Genomic DNA, 22,344 nt, shown 5'->3' on the forward strand with positions numbered 1-22,344 from the left:
CAGAAACTGTCTGATTCAGGTTTGAAGTCATTGTGGTTCTGAACATATTTTTTTCTTCAGCACAACTGGGTGTCCAGAGAACCCGAGCAGGGTCAGAACACCATTGACGAGCAGGAGGAGCCGAGAAAAGTGCTCTCCAAGGAAACCGAGAGACAGCCAGGTCAGGCCTGCAGTCTAAATCCTTTTTAAGGTTTAGAATCACATCGACACAGCTATAGTGACTCAGGAAACCAGTCTGTAGACTTCCTGTCCATATAACCTGCAGAGATGCTTTCATGCCCAACAGCAGACAGGAAGCCCCCTCACTCCCTTCCATCTGCTAGCTGAGCTATAATATTTCATCTTGTAACACAGCATGCCACAGAAACAGTCAGAAATGTCACTCCGTCTTCCACTTTCACAGCCGTCTGACTGCACTGTGTTTCCTGTGAACTTATCTTAAACCAATATTTACCTGTTCATTTTTTGTTTTTTTTTGTGTGGGTGTGTCTCCACAGATCCAAGCGAGCAGAGAGATCAGCGCCTACAGAACGAGGAGCCCTGGACCACTGTGCCTAGTAGGAACAAAAGAAGGACCAGTGACCCCAAGGCTATCCCAAAGGTCTCCACGGTGAGAGGAGCCCTCCGAAGCTTTGACACAGATCTTACCAGTCTACCTTTTTTTAACCTTCTACTGTGAGGATTGCACAAATGCAATGCATACAGGAGACGTGAAGCTGCTATTTACTTTCTGTCCCTAATAGTTGATTTGATCATATTTCTACATTGGAATCACAAAAACAATGACAAACAATTACCATTTGGTAACTGGTCGTGTTCCATGGAAACTTAAATCGTTGTCAGACATGACCGCCAGGTAAAATCTGGAGAATTGGCTACAGACTCAAACATTTAAATTACTTGAGCTGAAATTTTGATTAAAGATAGTTTGATCTGAGATATTTGAAATGTTCATTTGAATTAGAGCTGGAACCTAAAGCAGCGTCAGGACTTGTTAAGATTATGCTGTATAATCAGAAACAGATAATATTTTACGATATTTGTATAGATGGTTATACAGATATTGGTAAACAAGTTTCTTAGATAAGAGAGGGTATCCTAAATGATATTTAAGTGGCCTTACCTATGGAACTATACACAAACTTAAGCACTGGAATTGAAAATCTGTTACTTTCCTCTCTTCCTGTGTAAAGCTTATAAACCATGGGGCGCGGCAACCCCCAGCCAGTAAGATCATCATGAGACAGTCAGTTCAACAAGATCTTAAGCTGAAGACCTCAGAGAATGCCCGGAAACCAGACATGAAGATGGAAAGCCTCCCAGCGAAAACAATTTCGCAAGAAACAAAGGTATGACCACATATACAGAAACTGTAATCCACAAAGCAGTGGGCATACATATAAATTACATATACAGACTTTTCTGATAATTAATGTTAGTCTACGTGATGGAAGATTTTCAAAGTATTGGAAATTCCAGTAAAAATGTTGTTTAAATCTGTAAATATAGGAAAATCATTGTGAGTATTCAATTTCCGTATTACTAGTAGCTTTACAACAGGACTAGTTTTTCATGTGGAGCGAGAGATTGGTCTTTGTGCTTGATGACCTCAGAGTTTAAGTACCTTATATGACCTATTCCCTTAAGGACCTGTTCAAGAAGGTCCGCCGTAACCTGTACAGGCTGACGCCTCAGAATTTCCACCAATTAATGAAGCAGGTGATGGTCTTGACCATCGACACGGAGGAGCGGCTCAAAGGAGTCGTGGACATGGTGTTTGAGAAAGTCATCAACGAGTCCAGCTTATCGATGCCCTACGGGGAGATTTGCTGCTGCCTCGCCACGGTAAGCAGTTCGCTTTGTTGAGCAGAGAAGTGTCTCGTCTTTGGAACGAGAGAGTCTTGTGTTTGCAACGTATTTGGTTGAATTGGATTTGGAGAAGTATATAAATATGGCTTTTTCGTAAACTGCCGCATTCATCAGTTGCAAAAAAACAATGGAGGAATTAACTGATCTTTTAACCATCTATTGGAGGGATGTGCACACAGTGTCTCACTACGCAGTCAACAATTTGTTTAATGTTTATACAGCAAATTAATCAATTGGTTCATATTCAGCTCTGCCTTGATGCAGAATAATGCTGTGAAAAGCAACACAATTCAGTACAGTGTGATGATGAGGTTTCATTGTTTTGATGCCTCTAGAGTCTCCACTAGACGACACACACACTATTTATTAAGGAGTTCGAAAATCAGTCACAAATAATCCTTTAAAACACAATTTACTAAACGTGCATATCCTTAACTATAGACTCCATTAACAAGAGTTCTAGAGAAACTATTACATTTTCTTTCTGCCATCATTTGATAACCTTAAATATAAGTTAGTCATTAAAATCAAAATAATCCAGATACGAAAATGTTAATTTGTTGATATATAAAAACAAATGTTAAACCCGCAGAAAACTTTTTTTTTATTGCTTATGTTCTCAACTGAAATCATTCCACTTACTGTTTATTTGCAGCTCAAAGTGCCCATCTCTGACAAACCAGAGAACACAGTGAGCTTTATCAAGCTGCTGCTAAGCCGTTGTCAGAAGGAGTTTGAGAAAGACAAGGACGATGATATGGTAATTAGGACGAAGCAGAAGAAGCTGGACTCTGCCGCAAGGGTAAGTGTGACGCCGGATCTTTACAGAAACGTCTTCTAGTTTCTGTTTCAACTCTGTTCAAGAAGTTTGTTGTCTTGGTCCCATTAGATGGATCGTCACCGACTTCTGCTAGAGCTGCAGAAGGCGAAGGACGTTGTCCTGCGGCGTTCCACCGGAAACATCAAGCTCATCGGCGAACTCTTCGTGCTCAAGATGCTACCGCCACCCGTCATGCATGACTGCTTGAAAAGGCTGCTGCAGAACCATGACAAAGATTCTTTAGAGTGTCTGTGCAGCCTGCTTACCACTATCGGCAAGGACTTTGACTTAGAGGAGGCCAAGGTGAGCTTGAAGTAGTACATTTGACATAAATCTTACATTTATTTTATTACGGTCTTAGAAAAGATCTGAAGGGCTACAGATTGAAAGCTTCGAATATAATCTACAGGATAATATGCGGCTAGTTTCCCTTTCCAAAATTAAATATTAAGAGAAATATGTTGTTTATAGGGATGAAGATGTGATGTGAACATTTTGATAGCAGTGTTTTTGACATTAGTGCAGCCGAAGGTCAGTTCACGTCTCTGCTTTCAACCCAACAAGATGTATTCTTCTGAAAGTGTCCAAAAAGTGATTTAAGAGCTGATTCTGAGTTACATGGACACAGTTTCCAAGACATAAAAGAGAAAAGTTCATCTCGTGCGGTCGGGAATGTTCCAAGTGATAAACTGGACAATTGGTCAACTCTGTAGAATAATAATATCTGCAACTTGCTGTCTGGTAGATTTAATGAAGACATGCTGAACATGAACTTCATGTCTCAAATTAACCATCTCTCTCCCTCTCTGTCTCACCAGCCTTGGCTGGATCAGTATTTTAAAAAGATTGAAAAAATCGTCCGAGAGGGGAAGATACCGACTCGGATACGGGTCATGTTGCAGGATATTATAGGACTGAGATTGGTAAGTTGGTCTTCGCGATATTTTTTTCATTTGCACAATTGTAAAGAGTCCAACATTCAAATTCTTCAAAGTAAGATGGATTTTACCACAGAGATTAATTTCACCCGATCTGTCTGATGACCAGGAACATGATACTACACATTCTGTCCATATTTTGTTCAATGAATATCTACACTGCTGTGGTTAAGGAGTTATAATGTTGTTCTGTACATTTGTTTTTTTTCAGAACAACTGGGTGTCCAGAGGAGCTGAGCAGGGTCCGATAACCATTGTCCACAAGGAGGCAAAGAATAAAGAAAAGGAGGAGCCGAGAAAAGTGCAGCCTCAAATGGACGAGAAGATCCAGCACGGCCCCTGGGCTCAAGTCCCATTGGTGAAGGGCAGTGGTGGAGGAGCCAAGGCCAGTGACTCAGGTGAGGTCACACCACATCACTTTCAAACCTATCAGATCACTATGCAGTTCACACGACATGACCTGCTGATCAGGAGTCGTGTAACTGTTTGGAGTTCATACTACAACACTTAACGATGGAAGGGTGTCACTCACTTCACAATGTTTCGGCTGCTCCGCTCTGTTTAGCTGTAGCTGTCACTGATTCATCTAAGATATGAAGCTTGTTAGAAATCTGGGAGTCTGATAGTCTTTCATATCTATTACATTTTAGGAGAATTTCCTTCATTATGTTCTTAAAAAGGTTTTAAATTCAACTTGATGAATTCCTGATATAAAACAGAAACTTACAGCATATCCTGTACACAGAGTCAGGTGAAGCATCTTCCTCTTAATGACTGGACCTTGACTCTGATAACCCACAATCGCTATTTTTCACTTTTCACTCGTTTAACGTTTCATCTCTTCGGGCCTCCACTGCTTCTCAGCACTGCAGTCCTGCCCCTCACCACAACCCTCCACCCCTCCTCAAGAGAAGGCAGACTTCGACGGAAGGTATGAGATGACAACGCTGTCTGATTTGATGGATCCTGTTGGTGTTAGGTTTCTCTGAAACTTGAGGAGAGTGTCTCTGTGATCCTGATATTTATCTTTCCTGCTAGCAGGATACTTATAGATCTGATTGACTAGAATCCATTGACTTAAAAATAAATCAGTTCTGTTATTAGGGTTTTGTTTTGCTTCTGCTTAAGTCAGTGATAATAATTTGAAGTAGGTTCCAAATTGGTGGAAAAGCTTGATATTCAGAGTTTCTCATTTACACTGCCATCCTTCCTGACTCTTTGTTTATTCGTCCCCCACGCAGAAAAGGGAATAAAAACAGGAATCAGCGGAACCGCCTCTATAAGCTCCTGTTCAATGCGCCTGCTTTTTCTCAACCTGATCCGTTGACCGGGGGAACCAGTCCGAAGGAGCTGCTGGAGCGTCCAGCCCAAGAGGAGCTTGAGTATGAGGGGAGCATGCCAAGTGGGATGGGTGTCCAAGAGTGGTTTTGGTGATAGCCCTTGTAAATACAGTGTGGACATTACACACGTATAACAATAAACTGATCAATAAACTTCAGTGGAATGTTATCAATAACATTTTTTGGAAGAGACCTTGAGACCTTTGGACTAAATCCTGTATGTACTACAACACAACCCTATAGGCTTTGTTCAGCCGCAAAAGCAGCAGGTTCTCAAAGTTATTTGAGCCTATGCATGCTCTACCTGGGCCTGAAGATGAGCCCTGCAACAGTCTTTCACAGGCTGCTGAGGGCCTTCCCTTTGTACACACCGCCCGTCGCTACTACCGATTGAATGTTTTAGTGAGGTCCTCGGATCGGCCCCGCCGGAGTCGGTAACGGCCCTGGCGGAGCGCCGAGAAGCAGTCAAACTTGACAATCTAGAGGAAGTAAAAGTGTTGTGCAATAGTAGGAGTAGATTTGACGTTGGCTAATTATTAATAATCATGAAATATAATTATTAAAATAAAAATTATTTATTAAAAATAATAAAAAAATTATAAAGCTATTAATTAAGAATAGTAAAATAATTAATTAGTAATGATACGGTTATTCATTAATAATAGTTAAATAATTAATGAAAACAATACAATTATCAATTAAGAATAATACAATATTTATCAGTCATAAGTGATAAAATAATAATAATTAATAATCTCAATATTTAATATTAATGATTATATAATTATCAATGAAGGGTGTTTTAAGTTCGAGCACAGGCTATAGTAATCCAGCTGTATTCACATACATATGCACAAATAATCACAGATATACGAATACTTTAATTACAAAAGTATTTATTAAAAAGGGGAAATAAAGTTAATGTTATTTCAATGATTCTTCATTTAACAAACTCCAATATTTCCAGGATGGCAACAGCAGCAGCAGAATTTATCACAATTAAGACCACGCATGTGATACGGGGTATCTATGTGTGAAAGAAAAGGGGGGAGTAGCTATGGCGTAATGACGAGTTCACGTGGTGACGTCGTCTGACCGGAATCAAGATGTTACGTTCAAGTAATTTCAAGATGGAGGTGTTATGACATCTGGGACGACATGAGGTCGAAGACAAGATGGCGGTCGGTCGCCGGTTACACAACGGACTATTTCTAGGCAAAGAGATTTTTTATCTCCTCGTTCTGGTGCCGAATGGAGTCGAGATGTATTAAGGCTCTTTAAATCTAGATTTTTCTATGCCACATGAAATATGTAAGTGTAGGTCGGGACGTGTGTAAAAACAGGTTTAGGAGAAAAGATAAGATAAAGAGAGAGATCAGAAAAGCTCTCAAAAACATCGTCAGAGACAAAGTTACAGAAACGTTACCACTCGGTACTCAAATTGGAGTTGTGTACCGAGCTTTTTATCGGCAAAGTCTCTGCAAACCCAGTCGGACGAAAACAGTGCTGCCGGAGGCTCTCTGTCACGGCGCGAGGCACTTTAAAACATTTCAACGCGGTACAAAGGAACTGGAAGTGACGTATCGTTTCGCCATGTTTAAACACGGACTGAAAAATAGATCTGCAATCTTCAAACAAACATACAATCAAATAAATGACACGCTAAGTATTTAAACTAGTTCTCTGCCCAGACAATTAATAAGCCTCTTACTGTGACCTTCACGGTGTTGCATGCGTGTGTCGTGCGGATATTCCGGAAGTCCAGTGAATAATCGTGGTCGCTCAAGCTCGGTGGCGCCTGTTCCTCTGTCGCAGCAGCGTCGGCTGGGCCGAATAGGAGCGGATTCGTCTTGCTCCTCAACGGGATGACGTCGTTCTTCTGCAGTGATGAACAGCGGTGGCACAGTTGTTTTGGAGATCGTGGAAAAGAAAAGTCTTTGTCTCGGCCGGCGAATGAGCTTCCTGTTACGCGGCCTTTTCAAGTTAAAAACAAAAATAGTCTTTCAAAATAAGTGTTGACTTAAGATAAAAGAAAATAGAAGCTAGAACAAACTTTTGTGGATGTTGCCCCCTTTAGAGCTGGAACATCTTAGAGGCCCGGAAGGTCCCTGGTCGAAGTCCTTAGCAGGGAGAATGGCTGATAAAACTTAAAGTTAAAGTTGCCCCTTTAGAGCTGTAACATCTGGGAGACCCCGAAGGGCCCTGGTCGAAGTCCTTAGCAGGGAGAATGGCGGAGATTATTTGGAGTCCCAGGGCTTTTAAATTACCTGAGAGGTCCTCCTCCTTGAGGAGTTGGTCATAGGATGATGCTGGCTTTAAGCCAATTGAGTGTCAGAGCTGGACCCCAGTGGGAGGGGCTCGGCCCTCACTGGGCGTCTACAGACCCAGCAGGGGTTCCCCTGGTCCTGTGGGGGGCTTGAAACCTGCTAGGGGTTACTTGAAACTGCCAGGTAAAAGTACTCACAGGTGGATCGGAATGTTCCACGAGGCCTTGATCTATACAGGCCTATTTTCTTTGTGTTAACCTTCTGACCTGTGTCTGAGGCCATCCGCTGGGCTCTGGCCCAACACAAGGTTTCCGTAGGTGAACCTATGGAAGTATAATTACCGGTAAAGCCTGATTAGACTGCATGGCACCCAAAACCCCCCCACAGGTGCTTAGGGTCTCGCGCTGCGCCCCAGGGCCAGCGTGTCTCCCGAGGCCGGGGTTGTGTTGGTGTGGCACGAGTGCTCTCCCACCTACCCTCCCACTCCTCCACTTCGTCTGAGAATTGTCCATGACCATGCGGTACCTCCTTCTCCGCTATTCCTCCCCCCTCAGTGCGCCTCTGCCGGTCTGCTCCGATGGCCGACGGATCTGACATCGAGGCACGTCAGCGGAGGCGGGGAGGATGGCGGTTGCTGCGGTGCCACACGCAGCTCTGGCTTTGCTCTCCTCCTTTTTCGGAACCCCTCCTGTGCGGTTGTGTGGCGGCCTCGGCCTGGCCGTCATCCCGCGCGTGTGGCGGGCACCCAACTCAAACTCTCCTCGCTCCTCCAAAGGGAGGAAGGTTTTTTTTTTTTGTGTGTGTTTTTGAAGGATGACAAACCGGAATGAAAACAAGCCAAAATGAAATTGGAGTAACGAGGCAATTTTTTTAAATGTAAGGAGTAGAAAGTACAGATATTTGCGTGAAAATGTAAGGAGTAGAAATAAAAAGACGTCTACTCATATTAATTTGATAAGCTTCTACTGGTAAGAGTAAATGTTATGATTAGGCAATACAAAATTGAGGCAGGCAAAGTAATTATGCCAACTCACCATTTACAAGAACAGTTGTGAACAAAATATGCACATTTTTTGCAGTATTTCAAAGATCAGCTTTATAAATTAACATAGAAAGTGCTATTATTATTTGCATATAGTCGAATCAACCCATTTGCTGGTTTTCTGTTTATTTTTCTTGTTCAGTGAGAGAAATCTAGTCTGCTGGGCATAGACAAGTGCACTGAGGTCAGGTTGAATACCTGAGGTGGATATGCGAATGACAGCTGACAGGTGGTCATCAGTGAGAGAGGATCTGTATCTGGATTTGAACACAAACAGAGTTACTAAGCAAACACTTGGCCAAACGGGGCAGAATGCTCATCACCACTGCAGGTATCATGGATCTGACAAATGGCGGGTGGGATATGCCAGCTTTTATGCACAGCTCAAGGGGTTCCACGTCATCCTTCGATATCATGCAGGCAGTACGTGTCCAGTGCTCAGACATTGCTCAGAGGATGGGCAAAATGCCCCCCTCTCTCCTGTGTGTATAGACACCGAACATCAAATAGTCACAAGGACGTTTAGATTCAAACTAACTAACATTTCCTGATATCAGGCAGATGCACACATTAAGTGGAATTTATAAAATTATGTTTTTCAGGTCAGCCAACTGAACTTTGAGCAAGGCTATGTCAGGACAGAAGGGCCTGTTATATTTTATAAGAGGACAGTTAGATTCAATAATTTCCATGACAATTTCCATGGTTGAACATGAAGTTAAACAATATACTTTTCATTACTGCACTTACACTCAAGATCTAGTTGTTCCTGTCCAATCACATGTATTTATAATGAATAAGGGTTTTGCTCCCCTCCTAAGAAGTCTTATGTGTATTTAATGGGTGTTTGTGAATTGGCAGGTCATGGTCTTTTCCGCTCAGGGTTTTGAACCACCAACAGGTCAACAGTCCTGTCCTCTCTCTGCCACTGGTACCTAGAGAAGAAGAAGCCATTTAAAGTTTTTCATATATCAAGTATCATGGGACCTAGGTTTGCCATAATTGTTCATGCAGACTCACTGGCTCTGTTCAGGAATAATGAAACAGTCTCCTTCAGTAAGAGTTGCCTCCTGCTCATTCATGGTCACTTTAGAGGATCCTTCCTGAGAGAGACACGGAGAGAAGGTGAAGGAAGGAAAGAAAAAGTTAGAAAAGGATGAGATTTTATAGTGATACATCCCTCTTACAAGGCAAGTGAAATTTTAGAAAGCGTACCATCTGCCAAATCCACACGTCACTCTGAGGTACTGTTATCTCTGTCAGGCCAGGTCCAAACACCATCACCTGTTGGGGTCATAAATAAGAGAGTTAAAGCATTTTCTCCATCACTGTCATCACCGCAGAACATTGCATGTAGTCCTTTCATCTCACTGACTATTCTGTCTCCTTACCTCGGCCAAGGAGATACATTTTTCGTCAGCGTTGGTTTATTTGTTTCTTGGCAGGATTACACAAAATATACTGAATCAAATATCCTTGAAATTCTATAGCGGGTGGGGAAGAACCCATGGAAGAAACCAAAAGACTTTGGAGCAGATCCAGCTAAATGGGTAGATCCAAGATTTATTTCCAATTTCTCTAACATGGTGAGACAGGGTGTTAGCCTTGGTGCAGGTATGCACTCTCCTAGTTCCCTTCAAGTTCTTAAATCTTTCTATATTTACGATGAAACCCTCTGTGGCATATGTTCATGTATTATGCTCTATAGTCATAGGGGATTTCTACAAGCAGTTGAATGCCTAAACTGCCACTCTTCTACTTCACTTTCAGTTATCCTTTAACCAAACCCTTTAGTGTTCATCTGGAAGGGAGGCTGCCTGAAGACTTCATCTGTTCATCAAATGACACCAGTACACACCTTAAAGGGATCAGACTAGATATCTCGATACCTTGTTCAAAATAACAGGAATCCAAAGAAACTTAAACTCAACTGACCTGGATCAGGTTTTCCTGTTCTGCACTGCTCTGATGAAAATAATCTGCAAATATAAAGTTAACAACAATTGTAGCCAAACATGTCAAAGTGATCTGATGGTTTGTGAGTGTGAAGGATGAAGGACGTCTTTACTCTTTGATTATTGGCACAAGTTGGGTTCCAAGATTCTGACAGTAAAACCATTTCTCAAACAGGATGTCAGTGGTGTTTTCCACATGGTACCTGAAAACATTAAAACATAGTCAAAGATGAGGAGAGATGAGAAGAGAAAAGAAGACAAGATAAAGAAGAGAAGAGAAGAGAAGAGAAGAGAAGAGAAGAGAACCTCAAGCAGTCAATCTCAGTCAGCAGACGTCTCCTCTCCACCACCAGCCCCACAGTGTTGGCCTGTCTCTGTGGGGAGTGGGGTATCCGAGCCGGCAGCAGGAACATCTACAGATGAGAAAAGAATGAATGACAGTGAGTTAATTACATACATTTTGGTTTGTAAAAGTGATCTTAGTTTGTTTTTATTACAATAAAACCCCCAAAGAACCTTTAGAGCTCACCTCTCCCTCTCTGATGTGCACATCCTTGTGTTTGCCGTTTTCAATCACTTTCAGACACATGTCTCCCTTCAGCTGGTAGAACAACTATTTCAAACAGGGAGCCAAAGACAAAAGAAGAAGTTAACGGGAGCCGTGCCCACACATTAGGCCGAAGCTTATAAATGATTTTAACTTTAATTTGGTAATCAATCACCATATCAACTTTAATTAAAGACTGTGTTTTATAAATCTAAACACAAAATGATGACCCATTGAAATGTAAGTTTTCTTGCTTTAAGTCAGCAGACACACTTATCTGTAGAGGAATGAAGACCTCTTACAGAATATATCAGTCCTGTCCTCTCACCTCCTCTCCGTCTTCTATGTGACAATCCTTCCTGCTGTTTGGACCTCCAACAAACATGAGATTCAGCTGAAGAAAGTGCCGGAGGAATTAAAGATAATCATTTACTCACATGTCCTCAAATAATCAGTGGAAGTTACTCGTTGATTTGTCAGTGCAGCACGTATTGTGTCAAATAAAATGCAGAGTGCTCATCACATCACCTATCAAGTTGTCGCAAAGAGGAACTCACACGTTACCATGTGGGTACTATAAAAACATTGAAGCTTTTACTCACATGAGCTTGTTGCACACTGGCGGCAGAAAAGCATTCTGGTTCTGTGCAATCCAGTTAACCACATTCACAAGAAGAGAACTGTTACTCATTTTGTTAAAGTGATCGGCTTTGTGCTGTTGTGTCAAGGGTCTCTGGCCAGTCTCTCCTCCTCTATCTAGTTCAAACAATGTGACTGAAACTAAAGTCCAAAATACAGAAGTGGCTGTAGAACAAGTGGGGAGGACAGAAGCCGGTTGTAAAATTTGATAACAGTAGGAAGAACAGGATTGGTCAAAAACTAAGGGAAGTCTTCCTCGGTTCTTCCTCGATAGTGCTCAGGTGTAGTCCACCCTGTTTGCATTGGAATAAGGATATGACGAGCAGCCGCTCCAAATCGCTCTCCTCCTCTGATAGTTGCCGGGCAAAATGTTCACCTCATGACAAGCCTTGACACAGCTGACGCCTTGTGGGTCAATGTTGTTTTCATTGGATCATATCGGCTGTATGTTCTGTTTGTGTAAACATTCGGATCCTCTAAACCAAAACAACGCCACTCTGTCTGTCCCCCAGAACCTGAGGCAGCTGTTTGAACTCTGTGTGATGTTGAAAGAAGCTAAAGGAGATATGCTTTAATATAAAAAGTAAAAGTACAGTACATTGTATGCCACAAATTCACAGTCTCACAACAGACAGCATCTCCTATCAGACCTTTTATCAAGACAGATGTGAGACTAACCAGCGTTGTGACGCGCACATTCAAGCTAACTTCAAGATTAACACTAAGCAGCAAAGGGTTATTATAAATCGTTTGTGTGAAGGCCATATTTTTAGCCCAAACTGCTCCTGCCCCCACCCTCCTTCCATTTTTTTAGAGTTCAGTTCCATAAACATCTTCATAGACACACACAGAGAAGCTAAAATGTAATATCCCAACACAACCTCTCATGGAGTCAAACCAGCAAAATAGAGACACTGTGCAAGTCTCTCTTGGGAAGGCTAGTGCATTATTTTGACTGGCAGGTGCGTGTGCGACAAGAACAGCAGACTTATATTAAGGCTTCAAGACTAATAAGATGAATAAGGAATAGTTAGGTTAGCCTTCATACTTTAACATGTTATATTCATATCAGTCTTGTTCAGTAATATCTCATTGTTTTTAATGAACACTGTTCACACACATGTTTCCTTCTTTTGTCATTTCACACTCCTGCATCACATGTGCAGTGTGATGTTGGGGTAGACTCCCCAGTGGGTTGTAAATACTTGGGCCCTGCTAGGCCAAGCTGAAACCAGTTTGGCCAGTTTTCAGTCTTAATTCACACCTTCCTCAAACAGCCTGGAGCCGACGGTGAGGACAAAGGATTGTAAAACTTTTGGAGGGAAAACAGTCTCCAGTAGGCCTGAGAATCTCCCCCTGGTGGTTGGAAAATGTCCTGAAGAGCCTTCAGGACCCCCGCTGAGTTCCAAGCCCCGCCCACTGAGGTCCAACTCTGACACTCAATTGGCTTAAAGCCAGCATCATCCTATGACCAGCACCTCAAGGAGGCAGAACCTCTCAGGTAGAATAAAATCACTGAGACATCAATAATCGCTGCCATTTTTCCCTGCTCTGAAGACGTCAACAGACCCCTCCGGGTCTTTCCAGATGATTTAGTTGCTAAAGGGGGCAACCAGAGTTATTTTCGTTCATTTCTTTCATTTTCTTTTATCTTAAGTTTGATCTTACTTTGATAGAGACTATTTTTGTTTTAACTTGAAAAGACCAAACAGGAAATTGCACGCGGAACAATCTCAGACTGTTTCACTTTCCCCACGGACTTTACTTTCCCAACGATCTACAAACGGCTTCCACAGCCGTCCCCTGAAGAAGAAGCACGACGTTCATCCCGTTGAGGAGCAAGCAGAATCCGTTCCTATTCGGCCCAGCCGACGCCGCTGCGACAGAGGAACCAGAGCAACAGAGCTTGAGCGGCCACGATTATTCACTGGACTTCGGAAATATCCGCGCGACAACCGCATGCAACACCGTGAAGGTCACAGTAAGAGGCTTTATTGTCTGGGCAGATGTTAATCTAATACGTAGCGTATTGTTTTAATACTTGAATGTATTTGTTTTGTATGAGACCGCCGAGTCTCTAGTGTTTTAGCGGCGATTCGCCACTTCCGGTTTCCGGTTACGGCCATGTGCCATAGTTTTTAAGCGCCGTGAGCAGCGTCTCCAGCTCATTGTGACCGTTTGAACAACTTTAAAGAGACTTTACCGGTCAAACCTCAGCACACAACGCCACTTGGGTGCTGAGTGGTAAAGTAAATGTAACTTGTCTCTGACGGTGCTTTTAAGAGCTTTGCTCTCTCCTTGTATACTCTCTCTCTCTCCTTCTAAACCGACCTATACACACATCCGATCTGTATTAAGAATACAGTTCATGTAACATAGTTAAATCTATATTCAGAGAGGCTGGACACATCTGGAAGCCATGCGGCCGAACGCCAAAGCAGAGACAAAGAATTCTCTTTGTCTGAAAATCCCTTTGTGTAATTCATGTGACGACCACCAGTGTGAGCTCCGGCCACATGGTGTCATTAACATAAACTCCATTTTGAATAACGCAAGTTAAACCACCATTTTGAGTCTATTATTGCCACGCCTCCTCTCTCCCTCTCCTCCCATTCTGGCTCTAAATTCATAACGGCTCCGCCATCTTGTTTTGTAGTCAATCCGCCATTTTGAGAGTTTTTAGGCCTTGATTCCACGAATCATGATCGGCTGCCATCTTGGTTGTGACGTGACTGCGTCATCGCCACGCCCCCTCTTCTTTTTCTCTCTCTCTCTCTCTCTCTCGCTCTCTCACACACACCCACACAGACACAGAGACACATTGATAGACACGGACAGATACACACACACAGATACACATAGATGAATACATGTGTTTTCTAAATTGTGATAAGCTGCTGCTGTTATCTTTGAAATATGGGAGTTTGTTAAAATGATGAATCATTAAATAACACTAACTGTATTTCACATGCACACACATAGACACACACACACACACACACAGAGAGACCCTTTGACACAGACACACACACACACCGAGACAGACATACATAGGTAGACCGCCGGTTTTACATGTATTTTCTGAATTGTGATAAGTGCTGCGGCTGTGTTTATCTTTGAAATATCGGAGCTTGTTAAAATGATGAATCATTGAATAACATAACTTTATTTCCCCTTTTTAATAAATGCTTTTGTAATTAAAGTATCTGTAGTCTGTGATTATTTGTGCATATGTATGTGATTGCAGCTGGATTATGATTGCCTGTGCTCGAACTTAAAACCCTTCATTGTTTATTATATAATCATTAATACTAAATATTGAGATTATTAATATAACTTATATCATTGAGACTGATATTTTATAGATTGAATTGTTGGTCCCTGTAACCAGGGTGGTGCCACGCGACAATAAGCAATGATTACAGATTTGTATTATTCTTAATTGATAATTTTATTGTTTTCATTAATTATTTTAACTATTATGAATGGATAACCGTATCATTTCTAATTAAATGTGTTACTATTCTTAATTAATAGCTTTATCATTTTTGATTATTTTTAAGAAATAATTGTTATTTTAATAATCATATTTCATGATTATTAATAATTAGCCAACGTCCATTTTACTCCTACTACGGCACAACAGTGATGTCTGTCCTACTAAACTCTGCAGAGTTCTGACCCACATAAGTCACTGTTCATTGATCTTAACAATATTTCTGAGATTTTACATCAAGTGTAAGGATTCAAACTGTCCAGCAGGGGAAGCTGTTTAATATGGAGACATTGGATAGAAGTAGAAAATCCTGAATAAATGGTCTGTGTTCATAAAGCAGCTTCTCTAGTCTGGATGACCACTCAAAGCACAGTACAAAACAGTTTTGACCTTCACCCATTCACACACATATCAAACACTGTATCTATGTGCCACACTTTCTCACACAGCAGCAAGTCAGGCTACAGTGTGGTACCCAAGAACATTTTAGCAAGCATATTGGAGGTTCCTGGTATCAAACCCACAATCTTCCTTGGACCTTTACAATAATAATACATTTATATAACAGATATAAACTTATCTTGAGACTGGTTTACAATTGATGGTAATTAAGTAAGGGGATATAAATCAGCTATGGAGGGGGGGGGGGGGGGGGCAGAATGAAAATAAGATTATGTAAGAAAAGAGTTATGTAGTTATGGTGAATTTTCCATCTCATACTCACAAACAGTCCTTGCTTGATTGGATAATCAAGCAAGCACACACACACATGATTTGTGCACTATGGTGATCTCATGCTCATTGCATCTGGCCTGATCACAGTGGAGCAAGTTGGAGTCTCTCAGCACACCATGTTTTCTACATTAGATCTGTTCTTAAGCTGGTGACAGTCATGAATATGCATCCACCTCAGGCTTTAAGATTGAAGAAACCCATGTGCCAGTGTGTTGAATCAAAGTTTGATCAAATAATATTTACCGAATCTTTTCATCCGTCTATCCATGCAGACATACATAATCACATCTCCATAAGTTTCCCCCTACTGTCCTCCTCATTACTGAGTACACTACAAACGAGACATTTTCATCAACACATATTAAAAAAACATATTTTCAAAGATCAATATGTGCACATCATGCTGTACCTCCCATTTGATAATGTATTCAGTGTTTGGAAAAAGTGAAGAAAAGGAAAATACACACACAAATACGGAATATGTACGTACAGTGCAAAAGTGGGAGGAGCAAAACTAAAGCAACTGTTTTCATTCAAACTGTAGCTGCAGCCACTCATATTCAAGCAGTCACATCTGCATCGGGGAGGACCAGTATATACAAACAGTGGACAACACTGATACCTAGTGGCAGAAATATAAACTGTTGATGAAATAAACTGACACCAGAGTGGCGGCGGGCGTGAAGGCGAACACGGAGGAGAACGCCGCTCGTCCCTTGGCCGCGAGCAGCCGGGGCGGGAGCTCGGGCTTGTTCTTCCGAACCGTGCCGACCATGGTGACGTTCCTCTCCAGGAGCTGCCGCGCGAGTTCGTAGAAGGTGAAGTAATGTCGCATGTGACGTTGCGCCCGCTCAGTCCCTCCGTGAGGTCGAGCACGACCCGCAGCCCCAGGTTCCTCTCCGGACGCCCGCCGCTCGGCTTTCCGGTGTAGACTTCCATCTTCCAAGCGTAGCTGGATCTGGCGTCGCACGCCACCCACGACTTGATCCCGTATTTCGCCGGCTTGCTGGGCATGTACTGTCGGAAAGGACACTGGCCTGGCACGCGTGAAGGCCTAATTATAGTCCTGCGACTGCAACCGCGGAAGGCCACGCAGCTGCATCGACGGATCCGTTTTGGTTTATGCTTCCTAAACGTGTTGCGCGTGTTGCAACGCAATTCACCGCCAGAACACTAGGCGGAGTAATTTTTTGCAAAGCTCCTTAGCATTTTTGATGATGTGGCTCAAGCATCGGTGGAGTATAGGTAGACCTATGGCATATTTTGTTGCTTGTCCAGTCACAATTACAAAATATCTGCAGAGTAGTTCCTGCAGACTCACTCCACAGAAATTATATGCAAGTGACTGCAGCAGAATCACTGAGCCGTCACAAATTAACATCACTGGCCTTGATTTGGCTTGTCGACCATGATGTTTTACTAAGTCTGTGACCACTGACCCTAAGAAATGTGAGACTGATGCCGTGGTGTGGTCACTGGTGATATATGTTGCCACAGGGAGAGGGGAAGATCCTATAGTTGGGTGTCTCATGACCAACTCATAGACGTAGAAGGGTGACGTCTGTCCTTTTCCCTTCCGTACAATGCTGCCTGTTGCATCTAAATACACAATATCTTCTTTGCACCGGTCAAAGAAAATATTAAGTGTTTCTAGAGAGTACAGCATCACACTTTTAGGGTAAAGACCGATGTTCTGGATCACCCTTACTTCTGCCTCTGCCTCCTCTTCAGCCACCATCTTCTGGAGGCTGATCATCTCATTGTTGTGTCTTCTTTTTTGTTTTTTCTTGCTCCATGACACTGTTTTCATGACACCAGTTGCAGGGACGTTGTCCCTGCACCCTGATGCCACAACAGTTTCATCTAGCCTCTCAATGCTCTCCATGAAGACAGTCCCATGCAGTTTGGTTGAAAGGGTATGGGACAGAGCATCCCTTTCCTCACCTCGCACAGGCCGTCTTTTTATTTGGTCCCATCGGTGGCAGACCAAATTACCACTGAAGATGACCTCAGTCTTCAGAGACGACTCTTCTTGAAACTTTATTACCACCTCTACAGGGCAGTCATCAAAAGTACAGTAGCCAGAACATGTGAAGACTGGGCCACTTCTTTTAGAGCCGATGGATTTGACACTGTGGCACTTAAATCCAAAACAGAGGTCCAGTTCAGGTGGCGGCGGCAATGAATGGGTGAAGTATTCTTCACTAGATGATTTTTCTTCATCTGAAGCGACTGTGGATCCAATCTGCAAATAGCAATGAAACACAATTAAAATATGAGTTATTCTTTTAAAGGCTGATAATTTATATTACTGCACTTTGAATGTTAAATAATGTAAGACACTCAGTTATTTTTCATGTATAATAACACCCATCTCCATATTTCTGTCTTTACTACTGAAAGATTTAATTCTTGTGTTACCTCCACAGGTGGTGTGGTCTCTTTTGCAGGACTCTGGACATTTGGCTCAGGTGTGGGCAGGGTCACACTAGTGGACACATTTTCCTAGAGAGAGATGAAACAGTCAGTCATAACACATTACATTACCTTGGTAAACAGCTAGTACAGTCAAGGGCAATAGGATTTTTACTGGCAGATTTCATTTGTGGTGCCAAATATTAGAGCCTCTGGAAACTCACATGCAACATGTGCCTGTAACCATGTAAATTAAGCGTTCATGTTTATACTGTCAAACATTTTAAAATTATTGGAAATCCATTGAATCTATCCAAATTTAACAAATGATATAAGTTATGTTTCATTGTGGTTGTGCTTAGCGTTCAACACACAAATTATGCAATTAATTACAAAAAGGTCATAAATAAGTAATGTTACTTGCTGAGTGGGTGTGTAAAGAAAATGTTTCTGTTGTTACATCAATCTATGTTCTATGGCTACTCACTCTGCCTACTGAGTCTGGACCAAGCAACACAGCTCATTTTCTTTCTCTCTCGAAATTTATGGACAAATAATGACAATACAAAATGTTGACACTATATGAACTCTGAATTTTACTATTTAAAAGTTTATGACCACAGGCTTTTAGAAATGTCAAAGTGAGAACGTGAAACCATTACCTTTTTATATCGAAGATAGCCATCTTTGAGCCTTGTCCTGTTTATGTTGGAATTTGTAATACCAAGGTCATGCCAGCTTTCACCCCAAAAAGTCTCATCATGGCTCGAGGCAAAACGCTTGTCAATGACAGTCACTATATCCTCAATTGTTTTCCCTTGGATTACTCAAGTAAAGTAATGTATTCTAAATTATTTTGGATTACTTTAAGCTTACTTCAAAATTATCTAGTTGAACGTATTTATCTGGGACACTGATTTTAGTTAACACTTGCTTTAGAGAGCGATCTTATTACTGTCTTCAGAGAATAAGTTATGCAAATACACAAAACACAATGTGGTACGTTTTGTGCTGCAACTGATACTATTTACAGAAAAATCACATCCAAGGGTCAACATTCTTGAATTTCTTTTAACTTTATTAATTTCCACAGCTCAGAAATTAGGGAAATTAAATGTTACGGTTTGTGGAGGGAGATGGACCCACGATGCGGAGGTTGTTAGCAAAAAGGGGATTTAATATACAAAAAGGTCTTTAACAAGACAAAAACAAACACTAACACAAGTAACACTGGCGACAAAGCGCACGGAGAACAAGGAACGAGGAAGCAGGAGAAGCTAGTCGAGACAGCAGGAACAGAGAAACCATATCTCAGCTGTTACACACACTCACACACGCACAGTCCAAGTTCAGTCGTGCGTCTGACTCTGGGACTGGGAGCCGTGCGTCTCACTAACTATCTTTACGCACCGGGTCGTCTTGCACAGGAGAGAAAAACATAAATGACGTTTATTTGTAATCGTTTGCATATGTGTGTGCGTTGCTCCGTGTGTGTCTAAGCAGTGTGTGTTGCGTGTTGCACCCGCCCAAAGAGCCACAGATTACTATCTTGATAATGCGCCCAGTGAAATACTGCGCCATTGACTTAACATCTGTAGTTAATAGGCCCATCCAAAATTACTCTGGTTCACCCGAAATTGAGATCCTGCCGCCGTGCCTGCTCCAAACACCCGTTTGTTGGGCTTTGGATGAAATGAACAAAATGTAATCCAGGGGAAAACAATTAAATTTATTAATTAAAAGTAGGCCTACATTTGGCTGGAGTGGGGTTGCTTACCTTTCCAAACGTAGAGAACACAAAGAATCTAAAGTGAACAAAAGAAAAATATATTGAGTTATGCTGCTGCATTTCTTGAAGTGTTTCTGTAGGCCCGGCTGCGCATAGTCGGCTGCGCGTGCTGTAGCCTATAAAGTAGAATTCAGAAAATAAATAAATTCCCTAATAATAACCACAGTGTAGTAGTTATAAACTAGCGGGGTCTACCTGTAACCCCCATATGTCTCTGTCAATCACTGGCCTGCAGGTAGCGACTGAGTTTCTGCGTTTCTGCGTGCTGTAGGCTCTGCAACAAGCTGCGGATGAGTTATGTAACAACTGGAAAATAGTAAAATATAATTTGCACTGATAAAAATGTAAACAACATAGCCTATTGTGCATACTTTGCATATGTTACTTGGTGTGCCAATTAACATGAGCATGTGCTTATTGGCTGAACAATTAGACTAACCATGTGCGGTGTAGATGCCACAAATATTTATAACAAATGTTATATTTATTCATAGAAAAGGATAGAATGGCGCTATTTAGCTACTAATACTGTCAATATCACATGTTTACAATATGCGCCTATTCAGTGTAAAGTTACCAACTCAGGAAATAATAAAAATGCATAATTAAATATATTGTAACGGACTGGGTTTTATGTTTATATGTGGGTTTGACGTTATTGACTAAAACACTGTGTTTAAGGATGGTAATGATGGTAATAGTACTGATGATATGATGGTAATGCTATTGTTAGACAGTATATAAAAATAGTAAAGTATATATAATATAACATAACATATATTTATGTATGATAGTAATTATACCAATATAATAGCAGTATATAATAATAATGGCAGCAACAGTATATATAATAATAATAGTAAATATAATAATAATAACATGTACACATGTATAAATATGTGTATATAGACTTACAAATCATATACATATTTGTATATATACAAAGAATATACAAAGAGTATGATATAATATGATATCCGTAAGATGATAAGATTATCCGTTCAAGTGACGGAGTGAAAGGAGAAGTGCACATGTCCGTGTAAATGTTAATAAAAGTTGTTAAACGAAGGAGAAGTTCCCTGTCCACTGTAAGCGAGGACGCTACAATATATAAATGAATAAATACATAAATATTAAATGAATAAATAAATAAGTAAAGGGTATACTGCTCATTTTTTTTCACTTTATTTATTGGTTTTCACAATTGAAAATGAAACATCATACACACAGAAGTATATAAACAATTTTCTTCCACCTCCAACCCCTTGAAAACCTTGCTGATGTTCAAGGAGAGAGAGAGCACACGGAAATTAGCAAGGGAAATGGGAATTACTCAAAAATGAACGAAAGAAATACACACAATTTTGCATGTAAGTTACATATTGGTGAATGGAGTGAGGATTAGCCAAAGTGTATCAACCTTTGTCAGAAAATATGGATCAAGGAGATTTTACAGTAGAGTAACTATTGCGCATAATGCCTTTTTCAACAAAAAAAAAGGAACTTTGAGGCTGAATTTCTCCAAAATGATACAGTAAATATGCTTGATACTGAGTGAGTGAGCAGTCAGGATGGTCCTGAGGACAACTGTTCAGCCTTTGTCAGAAATTATGGAATAAAGGGATTTTACTGTAGCATAAAAGATTGGATCGCTCCATATTATGGACTACCTGCATTTGCCATACATTCTGTAATAGGGGCGCTCTTGAAATCAGGAAAAGATGAACGTCTGCTCACTTGACCACGAAAAGACGAACATCTGCTCACTTGACCGCAATGACTCATCGGCCTTCCAGAAAAAGCTGAGGGCAACGACATGTGTGCTTTCCTGGAAAAATGGCTCATAACAGCGCTCGGCACGGACACTTTCCCCACTCCTCCCATCATTGAGAGAGCACACCGGATAGGACGACCTAATGCGGCCAGGACCCAAAACCAAGAGCGATGATTATCCGATTCCTTAACTACAGAGAAAAGGAAAGCGCTGTGCGAGCAACACCCGAGACAGAGTACAGTGAAGTTTGAAAACCACAGCGTGAGATTCTACCCAGATCACTCCTAAATGTAGGACGCTGCACTGTGATGCTACTGACCAGCGTTGTTTCACGAGGACAGAGGTAAACAAAAATATGCTGTAATGAGGCAACGCTGGCCACAACGACTGACAGGTCAATGCAGCGTTCAATAACGTCAACACCTGTGAGATAATGTAGAATTTCTTGTTTAGTTGAAACGGGCTGTTCCTTAAGGGGAGTTTATAAGGTGTTGTGTTACTCCAATATACAAATAGTAACTAATTTTGTTATAAATATATTCACAGTGGGATTTATATATATATTTTTTCTCACTATACAACACGGAGAGGCTGTTTTAAATTTTGTTTTTCTTGTGTACCTTCCACAACAGCTCCCTTATTTTTCGATAGCCTTCCTAAAGCAATGCCTATTTGGTAGGACAATATATATTTCTGTTCTTAAGAGAATCATTTAAAT

At 41.3% G+C, this 22,344-nt stretch overlaps 1 protein-coding gene across 1 annotated transcript; it reads right to left on the reverse strand.

The window, feature by feature from the left end:
• Positions 1-8,313: 8,313 nt before the first annotated feature.
• On the reverse strand, positions 8,314-11,694 carry LOC133962087 (3-hydroxyanthranilate 3,4-dioxygenase-like). The gene is made up of 11 exons (XM_062397528.1): positions 11,381-11,694; positions 11,107-11,172; positions 10,761-10,844; positions 10,538-10,644; positions 10,345-10,434; positions 10,212-10,255; positions 10,059-10,106; positions 9,860-9,951; positions 9,492-9,560; positions 9,297-9,379; positions 8,314-9,211 (listed from the first exon to the last, which is right to left on the reverse strand). Exons 2-11 carry the CDS (start codon positions 11,161-11,163, stop codon positions 9,139-9,141), a joined length of 747 nt encoding a protein of 248 aa, XP_062253512.1. The 5' UTR covers positions 11,164-11,172; positions 11,381-11,694; the 3' UTR covers positions 8,314-9,138.
• Positions 11,695-22,344: the final 10,650 nt, after the last annotated feature.

This window comes from Platichthys flesus, chromosome 10 (assembly GCF_949316205.1).
Source record: "Platichthys flesus chromosome 10, fPlaFle2.1, whole genome shotgun sequence".
Taxonomy (NCBI): Eukaryota; Metazoa; Chordata; class Actinopteri; order Pleuronectiformes; family Pleuronectidae; genus Platichthys; species Platichthys flesus.

Excerpts from the sequence above, each read along its gene's own strand:
- LOC133962087 (XM_062397528.1), bottom strand. The coding sequence starts at position 11,163 with ATGTTTGTTGGAGGTCCAAACAGCAGGAAGGATTGTCACATAGAAGAC. Across the intron at positions 10,107-10,211 it reads AACAGGAAAACCTGATCCAG|ATGAAGTCTTCAGGCAGCCT; the intron begins GTCAGTTGAGTT and ends TTTGATGAACAG. Across the intron at positions 9,212-9,296 it reads ATTATTCCTGAACAGAGCCA|GTACCAGTGGCAGAGAGAGG; the intron begins GTGAGTCTGCAT and ends CTTCTTCTCTAG.